The sequence below is a fragment of the Lathamus discolor genome, chromosome 3 (assembly GCF_037157495.1).
Source record: "Lathamus discolor isolate bLatDis1 chromosome 3, bLatDis1.hap1, whole genome shotgun sequence".
Classification (NCBI taxonomy): Eukaryota; Metazoa; Chordata; class Aves; order Psittaciformes; family Psittacidae; genus Lathamus; species Lathamus discolor.
In genome coordinates, this window is record NC_088886.1 from 105817217 (window position 1) to 105839351 (window position 22135).

At 39.9% G+C, this 22135-nt stretch overlaps 1 protein-coding gene across 1 annotated transcript in view; it reads left to right on the top strand.

The window, feature by feature from the left end:
* Nucleotides 1–22135, top strand: part of TET1 (tet methylcytosine dioxygenase 1) — a 68387-nt gene that overhangs the window by 41360 nt on the left and 4892 nt on the right. Inside the window, exons 7-11 of the mRNA XM_065670981.1 lie at nt 6432–6640; nt 7571–7721; nt 9812–9901; nt 10361–10498; nt 18103–18442. Of these exons, the coding sequence (XP_065527053.1) occupies nt 6432–6640; nt 7571–7721; nt 9812–9901; nt 10361–10498; nt 18103–18442 (928 nt within the window). The remainder of the gene's footprint in view (nt 1–6431; nt 6641–7570; nt 7722–9811; nt 9902–10360; nt 10499–18102; nt 18443–22135) is intronic.

Genomic DNA, 22135 nt, shown 5'->3' on the forward strand with positions numbered 1-22135 from the left:
TAACCCACTGTTACAACCAAGATTTTATATATCATTGAACTGATAGGAATTTGTAGCTAAATGCCAGAAACTACAATTTGTTGAGTGCTGAATGAGCTTTCACAACTACAGATTTCCTCTGCAGATGCAGAGAAGACGATATTTTTTTCAGTTTGATAGTTTAGTTTGAATTGAGAAAGTGATTGAAACCAGGAATTGAGAAAAATGAGAAGTTACTTCAGTTCCTAGGCACTCTGCATATAAGATACTGCTATCATTAGAAGATATGTGTAATTCATTGAAGAAAATTAACTGATGAATAAACCAGGTACTTTTCAGTGGATGATCACTGCTAATCAATGGAAGTGGTCAGAGGAGCACTTTGTTAGGAAGACAGTCACCTGTGAGCAGACTCTCTGATGCTTATTTTCTGTCCCACTTGGCAGTGAAATGGTCAGGAGATCTGGGCGGCACTGCTGGCTAGGACATAGAGAAGCTGTCGTGCTATTTAGAACATATTAGAGTGGGGAAATTTATTTGAAATATGTTTGAAAAGGGCTTTAAAGTAAATTCTTCTGGACTGTCACCTGGCTGCAGGTTTCAGTAAAATGCAGCTCCATTCTGCTTTAAACAGCTCACTGTACTTGAAGCTTTTATTTATTAAACTGTCTTTATGATAAAATATGGAATCATATAAATGTGATTTGAATCACATGGGGAGATTAAATAAGCTGTCTTTATGATTAAATTATGTTCTCTCTAGGAGAAGTCTGGAAGGAAATTAATTCTGGGACATGGAGAGGGTGGTTGGTGGGCGTTTTATTCACCCTTCGAACAATGTTATCTTAGAATATCACTTTCTTGCCACAATTGTGTAAGATGTTAAATTAGTGTGTGTAGAGCAGGTACTATAGCTATGCAGGCACTATTTTCACTGTTTAAAGTGGAAGCATACCTTCTAAATGCAGAATTGGAGGAGTTTATTTTGGACAAAAATTTTTGGAATGTTATCCAAATTAAACCCATTCTTTAAGTGTTGTAATCCTTTGAGATTCAAAATTATTATAAACTTTTATGTGGTTTCTGCAGTAAATAAAAGCGTTTTAATAATGCTTCATATGAAAAATCACTCAACTATTTTAACAAACATGAAACAAAAAAGGTATTTTAAGTATTACAAAACAGCAAGCTTTGCTGTTGTCACTACTTAAAACAAATGGGGTATCTGAACAATTGAGAGAGTAGATTCTTATTGTCACCTATATGGTACAAAGCGCCATTTACAGTTGCCTGCTATACAACAGAAAGGGGAGTTTGAGGCAGTAAGGAGTGAAAGAGGGCCTTGGGAGTTTGCGACTTGAGTTTTGTCCTCATTTCTGGTTCTATGATTGTATAAGAATCACTTATATATACTACAATCAACTACTCATTTGTAAGCACTACAATATTGGTTCCAGTAGCAAGCTGAGAGAAGGTGTTTGCAGATAATTGAAGGTATCACACTTCAGTGATATTCTTGTAAAAGTAGCTAAGTAACTTAATAGTATTTGTGATTGAAGGTAACTGTTCTGTGCTAACTCTTTATATAGTCTGCTAATACTCAAGAAGAGAGAATTCAGGGAAGTGGAACTTATTTCCATTTTTATATTTCTTAGATGTGCTGAGAATAAAATGATAAAACATTTTCCAGTAAGAGAAGGGTTTAATGTGCATGTAGGAGTGAACTGGGAAAAAGGAGGGCAGTCTCATTTCTGTGGCAAACAAGAACATTGTTCCTGCTGTTACACAGCATCACCTGCTAGAACAGCAGCAGGTTTTAACACCACTGTGCTTTCACTTTGCACTAGTATAGATTATTATGGAATTGTGGCTTAACAGAGAATTTTGTCCAGTGTAGAGAGGACTTCATACACAGACTTCACACAGAGGCAAAATCTGCAGGTTAGAAAATGTGAAGTCAAACTGTTCTGAATGGATCACCTATTTCAGGAAATTACAGTGAACAGTTAAACTATGGTCTCACTTTAAAATCAACTACTGATATCCTGCAAAGGAGACATAGCTGTTTTGCTGAAGAAATTCAGAGTAGAAGGAAGTATTACAGTGGAACCACATATAGAGATTAAATAAACCTAAAGGAACCTTTTTATTGGTTCCATTACAATTTATAGCAGTGTATTTAACTCTCAATTAAAATTTTGTGCTATTTGCTAGTGGTCTGGTTAATGTCATGTTAACACAACTATTCTGGTGATGCTAAATTGGAAAGTAATTTCTCATCCATGTTGAAATTCAGCATCTGGTATGCTAAGCTGCTGCAGTCTGACTCTTAGCTACTTACGTAAGTCATGTATGTGCTAATTTAGATAGACTGGCTTATGTTTAAGGACATAAGCAATTTTTATTCACAGTGTACTTGTTCCTTGTTCTAGAGCTCCTGCCAAGGGTTGAGACAGTTGCTTCAACAATCTAAAAGAAATAATTCAAGTAAGTAGAACTCAAGCATTTGGACAGTTGAAGCGGGTTTTCTTGGTAGCATAACTTTACTGATGCTGTTCAGTACACTCAGAAATTATTTGAAAAAAGTGGGAAACACTGAGTTGGCAAACTGCTGATGATACAGAGTTGTTCAAGATAATGCAGAGGAGGGACAGATATCACGAAGAGCAGGAAGGGATTGTGAACCAGCACAAATAGCCACTAAAAGGATAGATAAAACTCACTTGATAAAGTTACACAAAAAGTGGAGTGTTGTATTTTCATATACACAGTGATGGACCCTAGACTGAGTGTAACTACTTGGGATAATAGTTCATTACACATCAGCTTCAGTGTTCAGTAGTGATGAAAACAGCAAAAGAAGCTGGTGAGAATTCCTGGAGATGAATAAAGACAACAGGTAACATAAGTACGCTTTTGTGAGAAAGGATGCTGCACCCAGTCTTGAATGCTGTCCAGTTCTGGTCCCCCAACTCAAGAAAGCACAGCAGAACTGAGAAAGACAGGTAGAGACACAGACTCATCAGCCTGCCTGACAGGGAAGGAGAGACAGCAGAGCTCTCCAAGTCTTTGATGTGGCATGGAGAGCTGGACAGCAGTCTATTATTCACAGCCGTATCGTATATTGAAACTAGAGGGTACTAACAGGGGATGAGCTCAGCACAAAGAAAAGGTAATGGTTTTCTTTCATGTAGTCTGGAATTAAGCTTTGGCCAGGAAGGCAGTGGATGGTAAAATGCTACACAGTTTTAAAGTGAGTGGACAAGTACACAGAAGGCAAATTCTTCCAGCGTTGGGAGAGAGCACATCCCCCAAGCAGCCGGCAGGGGGCTGGGAGGTGCCTGATGGTTGTTGAGAAACATCTCTGCGCATAAGTGCATTTCTTACTGCTCATCCCTAGACAACTTCTGTAGTTACTCTCAGGACCAGGATAAGGCTGGACAGTCCGCTCGTCTGACCTTGTCCTCTTCTTATATCCTTTAATTCTTGTATTCTCAGCATCCCTTTATGTCTCTCTGCTGTCCCTCTGTGAGGGAGTGAAAACTAACTTTCTGTCTTGTTTATCCTGTAACTTGTTGCTAAATTGCTGGAGTAAATTCTGCTGTGTATCACACCTCTTCAATAAATATACTCTAGCTTTTTCGCTCAAGCTTTCTATTAAGAAAATCAGGTAAACTTTTACCTTTGTGGCTTGTAGAAATAGAGGTTTAGCTGTCATATGTTGCCACAGTAGCTGTTGATTCTATTTCTGTCCTAGCTGGCTGGCTGTGGCTCACCTTGAAGGCTTGCTCGTATTCTCAGATTCTGCCATTTGACAATATCTGGACTAGTTAAAAAAATAAATTACTTGAGTTGCTGCCTTCCTTTAGATGTACACATAAACAAAGATATGTGGATAGCCAGAATAACTCAGAACTAGCATGGTGTGAAAAGTGTGCACCAGAGGGATGTACAAAATTTGATTTTGAATATGAACAAAATAAATGATCCTGCCCAAATGTGCACTATACAAGGATGATACTTATGGTCTTGTGTGTCCAAATTATTATTACCAAAGGGAGGTGTTGCCACTTTGGGAATGTCAGCTATAGCATGTGATGGGGTATCATCACTTTATACAGGAAAAGCAACATGGCTCCAGGTTGGTCTGTCCTGACACTGACTGTGGGCCTGGAGGAACCGTGATTGTTTCAGTGCAAATTGTGTTCTTCTAAGACCAAAATAGTCAAATGAGAAAAGTGCTTTGTCTTGTTACCACATGGACAGAAGCACTTCAGCTGTAGTAGTCAGATGAGCATATAATGTAACCTCTTAGAAGCCACAGAAATACAAATTCAGATAACTAGTAAATCTGTTACCTACCTTTGTGACCTGAAGGATGATGGATTATAAAATGTTTTTTGGTCAAGTGGTGCATTCTCTACTGCATGCATAATGAATCAAATTCCAGCTGTGTTTAACTCTGGGAAGTATGGTGTTATTTTAAAGGAAAGTATACATTTTCTTCCTCTTCATTGTCTGTCATTTTTCCTGGACTATGTGTTTTCAGTGTAGAACTATATGAGAACTCAGAAAGGGCAACCTGATATTGTACTGAGAAACTAAGAGGTACCGAGTTTCTTTATCAAAGTGACAAAGTCTAGAAGCCAGAAAAAGGGTAAAAGCATCACCAGTCACGCTGAGTAACAGAATTAAATTCCTCTCCTTCTGACTCCAAGGAACTGTGCTGCCTCAGGAATGTAAAACTAACACTGACATGGATAACCTGTGTTGTATATCAGCCATAATGGATTTCTGTAAACCTTACTCAAATATATATGAATTTCATTTTTTTTCTTTGTAAAAAATACTGTACTGGTTGGTCAGTCACAACCAAGACTCCTTTTCAAGACTGGTATCTCAGAGCCATTTGCTTGTTCTGCCATTAAGTTTTAAGGCTGATTGGATTGTGAGACTGTGATTAACTTTAGAGTGGTGATACTTTCTCTCTTGACACAAATTAACTCTAAGCTGACTTCTTCATACTAAGCCTGCACAGATTCCCTCTGAAGCTGTTCACGTATTGAAAACCTTCTCATTTACAGATTAATTGTAACCATACTTTGGTCCCCACTTTTAATGAGTTCAAGTAATTTAGATATTTAGAGCTGATCAGGCTAGGGGTCACATGTGAATGACAGCTGCACATCTGGCAACCAGAGAAGCTTTGATGTCAGTCCAATAGGGAATATGCTTGAAAACTCAGATACTTGGAGGTATTCAAAGAATAAGTGAAACTCCATTGCCTTCCTGCTTCTATCATCTATGACTATTAGCATATCTATGGGAGTTTTGCTGGTGGTAAATGGGGAGTTGGGTGAAAAGGCTGGGTGACCAACTTTGTGCCCTGAGAAGTGTATTGCTATGGAGCTGGCAGAGAATATCTGCAGTTTAAGGGCTTGCCATCTGCAAGCAGAAAGGGAGACAGACTTGCTGGTCCCCATCCTGTATATGATAGAGCCAAGGAGGAAGATTTAGCCTCTACTGCCCAAGTCCCAGCCTAATGTGTTTGAAACTTAATACTGGGGTCTTGACTTGTTTGTTGGATGCCTCATACAGGCTATGCCTGTTAAAACACATTGGAAGAATAAACATACCTTCAAAGACTATGCTGTAGCATTACCTAGCTTTAATGCAGTTTTTTGTCTTCTTACAATGCAACTCTGTTTCTAATTGTGAAAAAAGCTGGATATGTGGGAGTAGGACTGTCTAGGTATTTGATTTCCCCACCCTCCACCCCCATTTATTCGGTGGTATATTGTACTGTTTCATATTGTGTTAGTCTTGGTGTTTTATGGATAAGGCTGACATATGCAGTTTAGTAAAAGCTTCAGCACTCTGCTAAAGAACTTTAACGTACATCGTCTAAGGACATGTTCTGAACATCTTGTTGCTTCATTCACTAAGAACAGAGTTTATTTTCATTGCTTTCCTCTAATCTTACTTTGCAAGGTGGGAACCATTTTATGTCGTTGTAACAACTGCAGTAAGCATCCAAACGCATGCGTATGTGTGCTCTTGTGGTGTGTTTTCATGTAGCTGCATTCTGGGATTTGGCAGTATGTTTCCTGCATCATTTCCAAGCTCACTGTTGGGTTCCCAGTGGATCTGCTGTCTCAGGATTTTTATTTCCATTTAGTGGTTATTTTCCTCTTAATGAATCTTCTTGGTTTGTATAGGACACCTAAAATATTCCTGTATTGCTATTTCTTCTACAGGTAAATAGGCAACACAAAATCATGTTGTACACCAGAGATCAGAGTGTGATGCTGTCCCAGACATGCTTGCAGATGGACAGATGCTGTTTGGGCAGCAGTATTTCTTACTCTTCCAGGCCTTGCATGTCCCATAGAAGAGGAGCACATTACGTGTTTCCTACACTTACCAAAGAATAAACAAAATGATTCTTCCAGGTGATACGAAGAAGTAGTGATGAGGAAAAGTTGCTGTGCTTGGTACGTCAGCGTGCAGGACATCACTGTCAGACTGCCGTCATTGTGATTCTCATATTGGCCTGGGAAGGCATCCCTCATCTCCTGGCTGATACGCTGTACAAAGAACTGACACAGAGTCTCAGAAAATATGGCTGTCCCACCAGCCGTAGATGTGCATTAAATGAAGAGTAAGTTACTTTAATAGTAAGTGATGGTTGTGTTGCCTGTTGTATATTCTGTAATAAATAACTTGAGAACTCAGTAGTTTAACTAATAAAATAAATATGCAAAATCTCATTTAAAATTACAAACCACTAGGTGTCATTTCAGTATAGAACTTAGTTCCTGTCTTTCCTAGAGACCAGGCTCAAAGTGATAGTTGTGCATGCTACACCCAGGGAAAGGGGTGGCTGTGAACTCCCCTGGCTTTGTGCATGCTGCCCAAAGACAGTCAGTGTGCCCTTTGCACGGCCATGCTAAAGAGCTGCTAAGAGGGTGATATGTGACTTTTGAAACACTCAAAATCAGGATCTTCCCCACTATGCCTCTGAGAGGAATTTGGTTTGATTTTCTAGATAATATATTACAACTGAGGCTCTGTAGCAGTGTTGCCTTTGTGCTGATTTTTGTGCAACCCACGTTTAAGAGACTAATAGCTGTACAGTGACCTGAATCTAATGATTGTGTTCTTGAAGGGTCAGGCTGAGTAGAGTTGTTACACTTTGAAATTTGAAGCACGTAACCAAATAATCACTGGATTTGGGGGTAACCTTGAGTTGCGGAGGTATTTTCTTGGATAAAAATTTTATCCAACTCAACAAGTCAAAATCTAAGTAGCATGGGTGTATTTCTGTAGCTATAACTGAGGGTTATATATTTATTTCCCAGAACTGGGGCTTTGGGGAGCTGAGACTATCTTTATGGGGGGAAAAAAAGTAATTTATCTACACATGGACAGTTCCTTAACAGAAAATACCTGGTCAAACAGTATGTGTTATAAATCCCCGTGTTGCTACGCTATGTGTTAGAAAAGACATAGCAAACAGCAGTGCCAAAAAAGAAGAAAAAAAAGAGCCGTGTTGTCAGCTGACTTCCTGTGTCTTTATTTCCTTTCATAGTCGTACTTGTGCATGTCAAGGACTTGATCCAGAAACTTGTGGAGCATCATTCTCATTTGGCTGTTCATGGAGCATGTATTTCAATGGCTGTAAGTTTGCCAGAAGCAAGAACCCGAGGAAATTTAGGCTTCTCACTGATGACCCTAAACAAGTAAGATTTATTTCGTTTCTTTTATTGTTTGTTTTTTTTCCCTCCAAATACTTTGCCTACTGATTTTAAGAACTGGAAATGGACTCCACAAATGTCCACCCCTTCTGTCTCACACACGTGTGCATAGCTTATAACACAAGCACCCAACTAAATGTTTTATAACTGCAGTACTTATAATTTTTCCACTGTAGAAAACGTACCATAAAATTGTCCTTAAATGCTTTTCTGTATGCATATTTAGCTCCACTGTGTAACTCTTTATGAAATGTTTATTCTTTGGAAGTATAAAATACACCAAAAGGTGTTTTCTAAGAGCAGGCCTGCACCTCAGAGATTCGCTCCTTTTGCCTGGTCATAGAAAACTTTGTTGTTGCGCTGCTTTCTCCCTGCTGTCTGATCTGATCTTCTGTCTGCCACATAAAATAAACTGGCTTTTCTATGTTTTTTAAATTCTCTTGAAGGAATAAGTAGCAGTTGCCTACAAGAGTAGGCTACTTAACGAGGACATTTTCTAGATGTGATTTAAAAGCACATTTCCTTTTTTTCCCTTTTCCATGGAAGTTGTTTTAAAAACTACTTTGAATTCTGCAGCGGGGATGAGGGTTGCACAGCACACAGTTACTTCACAAGTGTGTTTGCCTGTGAGGGAAGCATGCGCACCCTTAGCCTACCACTCTGCAGAAGCCTCCAGCTCTAGGTGACAGTGGTGCTTGTGTAGTTGCAGTGTCCATGCAGGTTGTCACTGCATCTCAAAAGAAGTTATATTACTGGTAAATAATTTTTCTCTTTGTTTCATTTTGTCATTAATTTTCCTAGCAGATACTTCTTTTAGCTAAATATTGGATATTGATGATTTTGCAGATGACATAAAACTAGGAAGTATAGAAAATTAAGAAGATAGTTCGAAGTCCAGAAAGATTTGGATCATTTGAGGCACTGGATGGAGTGAGATGAGGTTAAGGGTATAATATACCTAGGTAAGAATAGTTCATAGGATAGATAATTAAGGATGTGTTACCTTCAATGCAGTTCAGAAAAACTTGTAGCAATCAACAGTTGATAAACTGGCTATAGTACAAGTTAAAAAATGCAGTGTCATTTTGTAATGTTACTGTCACATTTTTCAGTGTGATGTTTCCTTATGTTTACATACATTGGTGTTTATGATATATGGTGATAAGTGTTTTGGAAACAAACTAAAACAAGCTGTTATTTTTGCCACTATGCAGTATGCAAAACTGAAGCTGTGGTTGTCTCTCAAAGCCCAGCTCTTGGAGGAGAGTAAAGTAGGGAGTATGTCACCACCATCTCTTATTTCCCAGTTAGTTGGTCATTCTCCTGGAAAAGCAAAAGTTTAGCAAAGGCATTTAGGGACTGTTTCTATAAATAAGACCTTAAACGTTACACTGCCATAGCAGCTCACCTAACTAGTTCCGTGTTTATATGGCTTACCCCAATGAAAGGAACATTACTTCCAAATCTAGTAGATATTTCCATAAAACCCTGTTTTGCATTTCCAAAGAACAGAATAGTTAACAAATGTTCCTGATCAGAGTTCTGTTGCAGTGTTAGAAAATGTATCTCTTCCCCCAAGAGCTGAAACTAATGCTAAATGCTATTGGGAGTCACTCATAAGCTTTAAAGAAAAAAGGCAGTGGAAACTTAGGCTTCTTAGAGCAAAGCTGTATCAACATAAGGCCGCATAAGCAGAACACTAAGAGAAGACCTGGGGCTCCACTCAGCCTGTGATGTAATTTTTCTCCACTAGATGTTACCTCTCCATTTTATGTGGAACATACCTCATTCCTTGACTGTCTATGTATTGGAAGGGGAAAACGATGGAGAGATTAGTTCCTTCTGTGTTGGGTTTCTTTGCACTATCAGGTATTCTCCATTGTTATTTGGTTGATTTATATTTAACAGTTTTGGTACTTCAGTCATGCAAAAGTAGACTTATTTACAGTTAGTGACAAATGGCAACAGAAGATTAATAAAATATTAGACACAGGCTGATCTGTCAGGCATCTCTGACCTGGGTTAGATTCTTTTAAAGCAAGTTGAAGCACTCTAAATGTTGCCTTTCTCTGCAGGAGGAACTTCTTGAAAATAATTTGCAAACCTTAGCTACTGATGTGGCTCCAGTTTATAAAAAGCTTGCTCCTGAAGCCTTCCAGAACCAGGTAGGTCTGTGACATGCAGCTGGTCTAGCTGCAGCTCTGAACAGGCAGTGTGGTTTAAAAACAAGATGAAACCCTACAGTGTGTTCATGTGTAGAAGCCGCAGCTGTGGTGAATCCTGTTGCTTCCTTACAGTGGTTGCTTTGTTTGGCTAGTTTTAAAATACTGCACCTTTTTTATTTCATCTGATGGTTAAGTTATGCTCTGAGCTGTGCACACATAAAAGGCTTATGATGATACTGCAAGTAAAATGTTTTTACCATTTAAAGACATTTGGACTCTGGCTGAGCTCATTATCTCTTTGATATCCAGTCATAAGTGTTGCATGTTTCATGGGAAAATATGTGCTTTCCAGTTGTTCTTACTGGATGCATTTATTCAGTCACAAGTGCAGTTGTGGCTTATGAAGTTCCAAGTCACTCATTTGCAGTCCCAAGTACCTGTAGTTTATTTTACTTTTAGGTGGAAAATGAACACATGGGCCCAGACTGTCGACTTGGATCCAAGGACGGTAGGCCTTTTTCTGGGGTAACAGCTTGCATAGATTTCTGTGCCCATGCCCACAAGGACACACATAACATGCACAATGGAAGCACTGTGGTATGTACACAGGATTTTCTCATTTGCACTCTTTACTGTTGTGATTACTGTGTGTTTTAAAATGGTGCTTGGTTGGGTGGGTACATTTGCATGAAATTTTTTAAGGTATTAGGAAATTAACTGCATGTTGACATTTATAAATTCCCATGTTATCTGCATACATTTATTACTAGGCTACAAGGGACATAAGTTCATCTTATTATAGAGCAGATCAGGAAGGGTTTGGGAGTGATCATTCCTACAAAACACCTTAATTATTGTTAAGACACCCAGGACTGGCCATGGGACAGATGACATACTCACAGTAGCTGTTTGATGCAAATAATAATCTAACCAAGGAGTTGTACAGACCTCCTTAGAGGAAGAGCTAACAAACTGAATTGTTATTAGTTTACATCCCCCAGGGTCAATTCTCATCAAATTCACTTTTTCTTGCCCTGTTACGAGGCTTCATGTTAATATAGTTACCAGTCAGAAAGTCACAGTGGAGTTAGGTCACTTTTGTGATCTTAAAATCTCAGCATGAAAGGAAAACCCACAGATATGGGGGTTTTGGTGTGACTGGTGTACCAAATACCTTGCTGGATTGCTAGTGAGAAAATCATTCGGGAATTGGTTAGAAATTGAGACCATGGTCTTGAAGACGGACAAGCTCAAAAGAGAAAAGGCAAAATAAACCTGGCAATCTGATTCTTTTAGTAGTTAGAGCACTGCAGTGCTCTAAATAGCTAGGATGACTTCTTGTACATCAGTGGAGGTGACACTCAAGAATAATTTCTCTATCAAAGGATGCACATCTGGAAAAAATAAATTAATGGTAAAACCCCCAAGTGATGCATAATACAACTGCTCACCACCCACTGATCGATAACATCAGCCCCTTCCAGGTAACTCCGCCCAGTTTATATACTGGGCATGATGTGCTGTGGTATGGAATACCCCTTTGGCTAATTCATGTCAGCTGTCTTGGCTATAGCTCCTGACTTCTTGTACCCCTCCTCAGAGCATGAGACTGAAAAGTCCTTGATCAGGGTAAGTGCTACTGAGCAACAATTAAAACATCCGTGTGTTATCAGCATCGTTCTCAGACTAAAGCCAGAACAAAGCACTGTACCACCTACTAGGAAGAAAATAAACTATTCCAGCCAAAACCAGGGTAATATGGTAGCAGGTCTCAGAATTCAGCAGGAATGACATAATGATGATCAAAATTAGGATTGTCAGTTTTGGTTTATAACCAAATCTGGTGTTAATGTCTGAAAACTGGTGGTAGGAACACAAACAGAAATGCATTCCAGCATCTATCAGGTCACCTCTGTACTCCCATGTATTCCAGAAGCTACTTTGGCTACCTGCTTAGTTTAAAATACATTATGACTTCTTATATATCACTGATAATAAGAATTATTTCCATAACTATGACATATTTTGTCTGTTAAATATTCTATATGCAAGTAATACATCTAACTGCGGTGACAATTTTCATATAGGTGGCTGCTTTCTGATAATGTGATAATTAACAGAATGAGAAGGATTTGCACTGCCTTACAAACCTCAAACATACAAAACTTCATTTACTATTCTCCTCCTGTACTATGATTTTTTTAAATGGTAGTCACACTGCACAGTTTAAAACCTGTACAAAGTGTACTTGTCATCCTGTGCCTCGTTAGTGCTGGTAAGATTTCTTCCTTTCCTCCTTATTCTGACACAGAATCTTCATTTATAAAACCTAAAGTTCCTCTGGACTAAAAGGGTTAAAATAAATACTGCATAAAGTGGCACTTGCACATGCTGTGAGCTCTATCGCCACTACTCATGATGTAAGCGACACTTTCTCATTTTCTCCATTCAGTCGGGGAATCACTTTTACCACAAATATGAGAGGAATGCTGCGCAGTGCACCACAAGGAAAGGAAAACCGGAATCTATTTAAATTATTCAAACCAGACACAAACATGGTTCAGCAAAGCACTTACATGAATTTAATGATACACACAGAGTTTACAGTACACTTACAAGAATATATTATCTAATGAGCTGCCAATAATAATTTCCCTGCTCTGTCTCTGCCAGAATTTCCAAAAAGCATTCTGGTATTTTTCTGGGTATAGATGTTTGGATGTTCTACTGCATTATTTGTATGGGACTCTGAAAATAAATGAGGCTGTCATTTTCATTAGCAGTGGGGGAAAAAAAGTCCTGGAAGTGTCTACTGTAAATACAGGATAGGCTGAGAAAGTTGGGACTGTTCAGCCTGGAGAAGAGAAGGCTGCGTGGAGACCTCATAGCAGCCTTCCATATCTGAAGGGGGCCTATAGGGATGCTGGGGAGGGACTCTTCATTAGGGACTGTAGTAATAGGACAAGGGGTAATGGGTTAAAACTTGAAGTGGGAAGTTTAGATTAGATATAAGGAGGAAGTTCTTTACTGTGAGGGTGGTGAGGCACTGGAATGGGTTGCCCGAGGAAGCTGTGAATGCTCCATCCCTGGTGGTGTTCAAGACCAGGTTGGACAGAGCCTTGGGTGGCATGGTTTAGCATGAGGTGTCCCTGCCCATGGCAGGGAGGTTGGAACTAGATGATCTTAAGGTCCTTTCCAACCCTAACTATTCTATGATTCTAAGATAGAATAATTGATCTTAACTTGTGCAAATTGATCATTACCATGGGAGATTTGATTCACTGAAGTTCTTTCCTGGCTGGGGGAATCATGCCCTGAATGTAGCAGACCTAAAATTAAAAACTAATATTCCCTGTTTGCTCTGCAGTAGAGTGAAAGCACTTGGCAGTTCCACAGAGGTTTAAACTGGTGTATTTATCTGAAAGAAAGAATCAAAAGTAATTTCTGTCTTTGAACTGAGTTCTTTAAGAACCTTTAAGTCAATAAATACATCCTCCATTTTTACTCAGACTCTGTTGTCATCTTTTAATGTTCTTCTAAGGGCCATGGATATATGTTACATCTGCAGTGTCAGGGAACAGTGTTCCTTGTGGATAGAAGGCTATAAAAAGCTGGAGTTTGTGACATTAAATATTTATTGAATTAATTACAAAGGATCATATTCATTGTACCTGTGTGACTCCAGTTAAATCCCTGACATACGGGGTTTTGCACTGTCCAAAACAACATGGTCAATGAAGGTGTCACTAGTTTGGTAGCATCAGTGTGGGTGTTTGTTATCCTATGGGGTACATTTGCTGGGGTTCAGAAGAGTCCAGCTGCAATTATGTCTAGTCCCTGGTGCTATGCAGTCTGCAGCAGGCACTGTGGGAGAAGGGGAGGAAGGTAAATCTGTGCTTCAGGAGCAGCTATGACACAAAATTTATTATTGGCAGCAGAACTAAGTAGTGTCAATGAGGAATCCATCAACAAACTCTCCTGATTTATTAAAATAATCCTCTGCTCTTCCAGTAACTTACTGTATTTCTGTAGTTACAGCTCATCAAGTCATTGCATGTTGCTCCAGAGCTTTGCAATGATGGAATGTCTTTGTGAGTGATCAGACTACATTCTGGACCGTGCCCAGAGCTTGCTTTGTGAGCAACAGAAGTACTAGATCCTTAAACTGGTGCTTCAGATTATAACAAACAGGAGAAAAGAGAAACCTCACAGGGCTGCAAAGGAAGGATTTTTGTTACTGTTCTTTTTTTTGTGAAAATGGAGAAACGTTAGAAGTTTAACTTTACTAACCTATGAGTTGCTGCACAGCGGTTTGTGCGCCATACCAGTGTGACAGCATATGGCATAGAAATGCTGTCTAGTGGCACTTCCTCTGTGTGTATATAAGTGGTCAAAGGGCAGAGATGTTTGGGGTTCCCTCCTCTGACTCTCAGTCTTATGCATACTTACTCAGGGTGTAACAGGCCAATAAAATGACAGCGTGTCTCAGCTGTAATGGAAAAGTGACATTGTTCACATCTGTAATGGTAAGCAATGCTGCAGCAGCACCTCAGAGTCCCAAATGACACCCACTCTCCTTTCTGTCTGCAGAGGGAAGATAAGTATAGGAAACTTGATTTCATCTTTTAAACTTAGAAAGGTCATTTGACTGTTTTGCTGAAACTTAAATTTAAAACATCTGTTCATACAACATAGTGGAAAAGGCTACATCATTTCTACATGTGAAGTTCAAGAGGACAAAGGCAAATCCAAGTTCCAGAATAATGCTCTGGGAGCTGTGTGGCTACATATGTTTCTCTGACGATATGCGGAGGGAGTCCCATTGAGTTCATGGGTTTAAAAGAAGTAAAGTTGTATAAGTATGCAAGTTTTACCATGACCTCACTAAACCAGAATAGGTAATGGTTTTGATCACCAAGCACACTGGAAACCTAAACAAACCACTTGGCCAACATCTCCTTTGGCTTTTCAGCATCCTGGATGATTAAGCTGCACATGCTAGAAAAAGTATTTTGAGTTGCAGGACATGCAGCTTCACAGTGTAAATGGGCTTCAGCAGCATCAGTGATCCTCATGTTTGGGTTTAATGTTGGTCAGTTCACAGCACAGCATCAGTACTGATGGAAAATGTTGCTTTTAACTTCTCAGCAATAGCTCCTCTTTAAGTTTCTTAATGGAATATTTTGCCTATTTAAATATTAGAGGAACTTTTGAAATGGGTGTTTCTCATTTGGTGGATTACTCCAGCTGCAAATTGCTGGCTTTTCACAGGACCTTAATTTATAGATGGTTTCCCCTTAACTTCTCAGTTATTCACTTGCCATTGTGTCCTTCCTTTTATATTAAATTATATTGTGGGGAACACCGACCTTGAAGTTTAATGTAAGTAAAACCTGCTGTCATGGTATTTAGGCTGTAGTTGTGCTGGTCTTCAGGGTTTTAACATAGTTTTTAATAGACATGAATTTCTTAATTTTATGTATTCTAACTCATTATTTAATTTTTTGTGAGCTGACTGTACTTTCAGCATAGTTCTGCCAATATACTGCAGCCTTCATCATCTTTAGTTTCTCAGAACAGTTCTTTGGCTTTCTTCTAAAGAGGGTGTTGGCTTTGTGATAATGACAAATACCCATTCATGCTGAAAACAGGTCTTCAACCTATACTAGCTTTGGGTTTTGTCTCTGCTTGTATGCTCCCCCTGGGCCAAGTATGGTGACTGCTGTGTAATATAAAGTCAGATGAAAGATTAATAATACATTTTTAAGAGTAGATCTTTTTACGGAAAAGAAGAACTCTAATAAATACACAAAATCAGTTTTCCGTTAAAATGTCTGGTGAAATGCATGAAAATTAAGAACTATAAATTGGATTAGGGTTTTGATTTTCAAAATGCGCAAGATGGCGGATTGAATCTTCCAGACTGGGTCCATTTTCAGACTAGCGCATGGGTCCAGACACAGGTTGGATGGAATATTTTAAAAGGCAAGTGAGAATCACCCAGTTTCTGATTGGAACAAGTGGGAGCTGGGCCTCTCCATGCTTATTTTATTACCTCTTTTGTTTTCAATTTAGAAGGGGAGGATGCGCTAGGCTTTCTAAGAACATGAGTCATATGTAATTGTGCTCTATGTCCTACCCTCTTTTATTCTTCCTGAATAACTTGGAATCTGCTGACGAATTTTAACCAGATTTCACTGAACTTTGCAGAAGTTGAATTGTCTTTGGGGATTTGAAGCTCTTGTTCCAAGTTGTGAATTTTACTTGTGTGGGGGAGACGGATCCAGGTTAGCTCCTCTGCTGAGGAGGCTGCAGCAGGGTCCTCACAGCCATGGCCCCAGGTTAATCCTCATATACCTGCTGGCCCACCAGCTGGGAGGCACCAAGCTTCAGCCAAGCCCTGTTTCCACTGCCTGGTGCCCAGTGGAGGTGGTAGCAGGGCATGAAAGGGAGCAGGGATTAATGGTACTGGGCTGGGTGTGTGGGAGTGTGGGGATGAGATGTCCATAGGAAACTAGGCATCATTCGCTGCTCATGGAACAACTTGTTGTTTTTTCTAAATCTTCCTCGTAGTCCAAAGGCTGCCCAGTTGAGGTAAGTGCGCATGGAGCAAGCACATCAGTAAATGCTACTCATCAGCTTCTAACTGCCCTTCTCTCGATCCTTTCAAAATGCCACCTGAAAAGCTCTTCTCCTTTGTCTCTGCCTCTCAAATGTTCTCCTTTTGCTGCTCTGCAACTGTCAAGCTTTGCATATAGCTATTTATAAAGCCCTACCACCACCTTATTGATTTAGGATTTTTAGTTTGTGACTCTGTAATGTTATTATTCTGGAAATAATCGTGTGATCTCTTTATGTGTAAAGCTGTGCTATAAAATAAAAAATGTTTGTTTCTCCTCTCCCCTTTCCTCCCAGTATTACTATTATTCCCCCCTGGAATCTTAGGCATGGTGACAAGATTCTGGGACATCAGATTAACCGTTTATGATCAGCATCACATTCAGCCTGCACAATAATGGAATGTTAACATTTCCAATTAGGGAGTATCATCTTATCCTTGGATGGCGCTCATGTTCCTGTGTGTAGTTAGTACTGTGAAACAGAAGCTTAACCAAGCCATGATACCAAATGCATGGCTTTCTAGTGATGTAGTGTATTGTTGTACAGACCAGTATTCTCTCATGAATGTAGTCAATAAAATTACAAATGGCAGGACTGTTTGTACACTTTCTCATACATGCTAAACTGTTGCCATCCCTTGGAAAGCACAGAAAGAAACCAGGAAGCACACAGCTGGTTTTAGCACTTCCTGTAAGATGAAGTTAGTAATGATAACAGCCAGAACTCCAGAAGTGCTGAAAATTTTAAGTGCTGCAGATATTCAGGAGTGATTGAGAAAAAATATAATATGAAAACCGTTGCAGTAAGTTTGAATGTTTATCCACATTTCTGAAGTGCACTTACCCAACTGGATCTATCAGCATTCTCCTCTCAGCTTCAGGATCTCACAGCACATAATTCAATAAGAGAAAGTAGATCAGTGGCCTAAGAGAAACCTAGCATCGCGTGGTCTTGTGACTTCATTACACAGGCAGTCAAGAGCAGGCGGTGGTGTTAGGTTAAGAAAATGTGTATCAACATGGAAGGGAGGAGTGAGAGGTGACAGTTGAGATTTGCTAGAAGTACAGAGCAGTGCAAGTAACTGTTGTAGGTTTGGGGTTTTTGGTTTTTGACTTTTTTCTGCCAGCCAAAACACAACCAGTTCCATGTCATAGAAACCCCTTGTTCATTCCAAAACTTTTATTTTTTCATATTTTTAGTCCTTAAAAATGAATCTAAACATCAAATATGTATTTAACAAACAAAGGATGCTTAGAAATTTACAGTCTGACAGCTCAGGTTATTTACCGAGGTTGGCACATGCCTGTGGACAGTGTAAGCTGGACAATGTAAGCTGAGCTGGAGTTTCATTTTTCCTGTCCAAGACATGTGCCTTGATCTTACTCTTCATGTACCGATAATTTTTTGCATCAGCATAAATCAAATAAGATATTTGTACAGATCTTTACATCTGAAAGACTCGTAGCATTGAGGCCACAAAATACGAGAAACCAGTGAAGTCTAGGCTGACTGCTTAAGCATTAAAGTAACTTGTATTTTATGTATGTGGCTGTATTTGTAAGTGTTCCTGTTCTTGCCAGGTTTGTACACTAACGAAGGAAGATAACCGGAGAGTGGGGGTGATTCCAAGTGATGAACAGCTCCATGTGTTACCTCTTTACAAAATTTCACAAACAGATGAATTTGGCACCGAGGAAGGACTGGAAGCCAAGATAAAAGCCGGAGCCATACAGGTGCTCACAGCTTTTCCCAGAGAAGTACGAATGTTAGCTGAGCCACTCAGAGCTACAAAGAAAAGGAAACCAGACACAAGGAGGACCCCGACTGAAAAGCAACCATTAATAGATAAAAAATACTCAACACCAGTAAAGCTGAAAACTGAAGCCACAGAAAATCTTGGCAACCCTTTGCATTGTTTAGGTGAGTCGTGCCTGTTAAATTCTGCCAGTCTCTTCTGATACTGTGTTGCCTCTTACCCATCTGAGGGGAAGGAAAAGCTCCTTAATACTCAGTTTTATAAAATACTTGTGGATTCTGCATTTTAAGGGCTAGTGTACAAGTCACTGCAGTCACCTCCCGTACAAAGCTGGGCTGAGAAAGTTGGGGCTGTTCAGCCTGGAGAAGAGAAGGCTGCGTGGAGACCTCATAGCAGCCTTCCAGTATCTGAAGGGGGCCTACGAGGATGCCAGAGAGGGACTGTAGTGACAGGACAAGGGGTAATGGGTTCAAACTTAAACAGTGGAAGTTTAGATTGGATATAAGGAGGAAGTTCTTTACTGTGAGGGTGGTGAGGCACTGGCATGGGTTGCCAGGGAAGCTGTGAATGCTCCATCCCTGGCAGTGTTCAAGGCCAGGTTGGACAGAGCCTTGGGTGACATGGTTTAGTGTGAGGTGTCCCTGCCCATGGCAGGGGCGTTGGAACTAGATGATCTTAAGGTCCTTTCCAAACCTAACTACTCTATGACACTGATTCTATATTCTCTCTTGGCACAAGAAAAGAAGCAAACAGGTGATTGCTCAAAACCAAATTTTTGGTGGTGTGTGAGCCTGAGTGAAATATTTCCACGTTCGTTTATTCTGATAACTAATGGCAGTAGGATCATCTTGAAATGCTGCTGCAGGAATGCTTATCTAAATAACCCACAGGGATTTTTGTCATTTGAAAGTACAATAACCATGTTACTGCCTGTGAAAGACAATGGCTTTCTCAGAACCCGAGTTGATAATTTCCTACCAGTGGCATGGATACTGCTACAAAGCAAGGGATTTGCAAAAAATTCCACAGATTTTATTAAGTAAGACAGTGCTCTTCAGATTGTGCCTTGAAATATCATTAGCAAGGGCCACATCCTGGAATCTGTCAGCAGCTAGGTAAAAGGAATGCCATGTTTGTTCTGTTACAAGAAAACTATGTCCAGAGTCTTCTGCTACAATACATGTTTGTGCAACATAGAACTGTGATGTGGCTGAGAATGTGGAGGACTTCTGATTTATGCTGTTGTAACTGGGGTCAGATTTTGGACCAGTACTTCAGAGGAGAGAACTAATACATGGGATTTTGCAGTAATGAAAAGTAGAAAAGAAGGAGGAGATGGAGGAGCCATGAACTTAGACTCTGTGATTAAAGAGGTGGGGGGAAAAAACAGTCATTAAAGCAGAGCCAATCTACATTTTAGGAAGAAGAGAGGAAAATTGGCCAACCTGCTAAAATTTGGAGTTTTATTTCATGAGAGACAACCAGATATATATAGAAGACTTAAGGAGAGGAACAGTAGTTACATGTATTTAGAAAAATGGGGGGAGCGGTGTTAAACAAACTAAAGGAAACCCATTTGTCACATTCATTTGTAACTCACACCCAGCACCCTGCTTATCTCAGCAGAGGAGTCAGGGCAAACAGTGAACTTTGCGTATAGCAAGATGGAATAAGAACCAGAAGAGCAGTTTTATTGACACACCTAGGAAATTAGACAGACATTCAGTCAATCTACATGCAAGTTTGGGAGACACAGTCCAGGCTTTGAAACAAACATAGAAGGACTCCTCAGGCTGAGGAGAACATCCAGCAGTAACTCCAAAGCAATGATTAATAACTTCCATTGTGCTTGGAGTAGACTGGAAGTCCTGGAAGCATTAGAGGGCTCTGGTTTGGGAAGGAATTATTAAATTGTTTGATCTCACTGGAATGCTGTTTTGAAACACTGAAACAGAGTTAGGAACCACCTACCCATACATAACATTGTAGTTACCAACAGGCATGGCTTTGATAGCTGAAAACCATGCCTTTAACAAATGGCACAATATCCATAGTTTTGCCATAGGCTTTGGGAACACAGAACTTTATTACTTGAACGTGCAAAAATAACAGCTGTGTAGACTTAAATAATTTGTTTGGTCTTGAAGTATTTTCTTAAATACTTTAAAAGGGTTGCTGATAAGTCAAGAATGAGGAATAAATACTTCTTTGAGAAGGAGTTGTTCATAGGTGGAAAAATAAGTATGTGACTAGAAATATTTCATTTCTATTATAAAAGTGCAGGTTTTGTCATGGAAGTTTTGATAGTGAAATCCCTCCAAATAGATGTCAGCACTGTAATCCCCAGGTCTGCCAGTGGCACATGTTGCTGTGGTTGGTCATGGGTACAGTTTCAAAGAGGCTTCACTAACTGGGCAGCAGTGGCAGCACAAGTTTAAGTTTGCAAAGGGCAAGGTGGTGTGATCTGCATAAGTAACTTGAAGCATTTATGCATATTGATTTATGTGTTCAGTCATACAGGATGATGGCTGGGTAAAGACCTCAGTACACCACTGCTGCCCTGCCATTAACCCACAGTAAAATGCCAGTGTCGGTAAATTCTGGATTTAGAATCCTTACAGCATTGTACTTGTACAGATGGTTTTGCTGTGGTTAGAGGGGAGCAGTCATTGATTAGTTCTTTCCATTCCACAGGTATCCTTTTAGTCCTGAGAACGGAAAATTTTAGTATCGCTGGGATCTTTAGGCTTAATATGAAAACAAAATCAAAGAACCTGTGAGACAGAGGAGTTGAAACTAGACTTTATCCAGTAGTCACTCCTGATGGTAAACTAGAGGCCCTTCTTTTGAAAGGGACCTGACCATCACTTCAGAACCACTGCAGTATTGCCCAGTAGGAAGGCCTGGAAGGTGTGAGAGACTCCTCTAACCTGCATGTCTTCACCACATGGTGAACTGGAAATTAGAAAGGGATAAAAGAAGACACTTGTCCTCACAGCACAGACTGGTGAGGCGGACCTTCTGCAGTGCTGAAGGCAGATTGAGTCTTGGTAGAGCATGCATATGGGAAGACTTGGTTTGAATCTCAACTGTGCCAAGTCTTTTATGGAAATGCTGTGTATTAAACAGGAATGTCTTGTCAGGCATCTTTTGCCAACAGCAAACAGCACAACTGTTAAGTTTTACCTTTGTGCTAATGCTGAGAGCCTTTGAAATCCTAAATTATTATAAGATACATATTAAAGATAGAGGCCTTACATCCTTCCTTGTATAGTTTTGTCATTTAACCACATTACTTTGGCCAAATAAACTTTACAGACAGAAAGGTTATTTTTGTCTCCATAAATATTAGCAGTTTTTCTTGGCCTGTACTGGGGAGATGAGCCACCGACTTAGGGACACTTTCTTAGCTGGCTGCAGCAGAGCAGTGGCCACTTCAACCAACAGCTCTCAGTTGAGATGCATCAGTCTCTGAACAGGAGGTATTCCCAGGAAGCAATGCCACCTTATCTGAGCCACTACTGATTTCCTTCCACCCATATATTTAAATTAGCTTCTCTTAATCTGTGCTACTTTGCCCCAGAGAGTAAGGAGCTTCTGGCAAGAGATGTGGAATTTGCCGGCGCCATGGCCATTCTGAAAGTGCTGTGGGTTGTTAAAACTTATTTCCAGAGAACGTAGCTCTCTCTGCAGAGATGACAGAAACTGCACTTCTCAAATGCTGTGCTTCCAATCTTTTGGAGGAAGATCTTGGTCTTGGGGGATTCTTAATTAAGAGTCTGATTTCATAGAAGAGGTTTTTTAAATGTTCACGCAGTTTCCTATGTCCCTCCACAATCTCAGTATTTGCATACCAA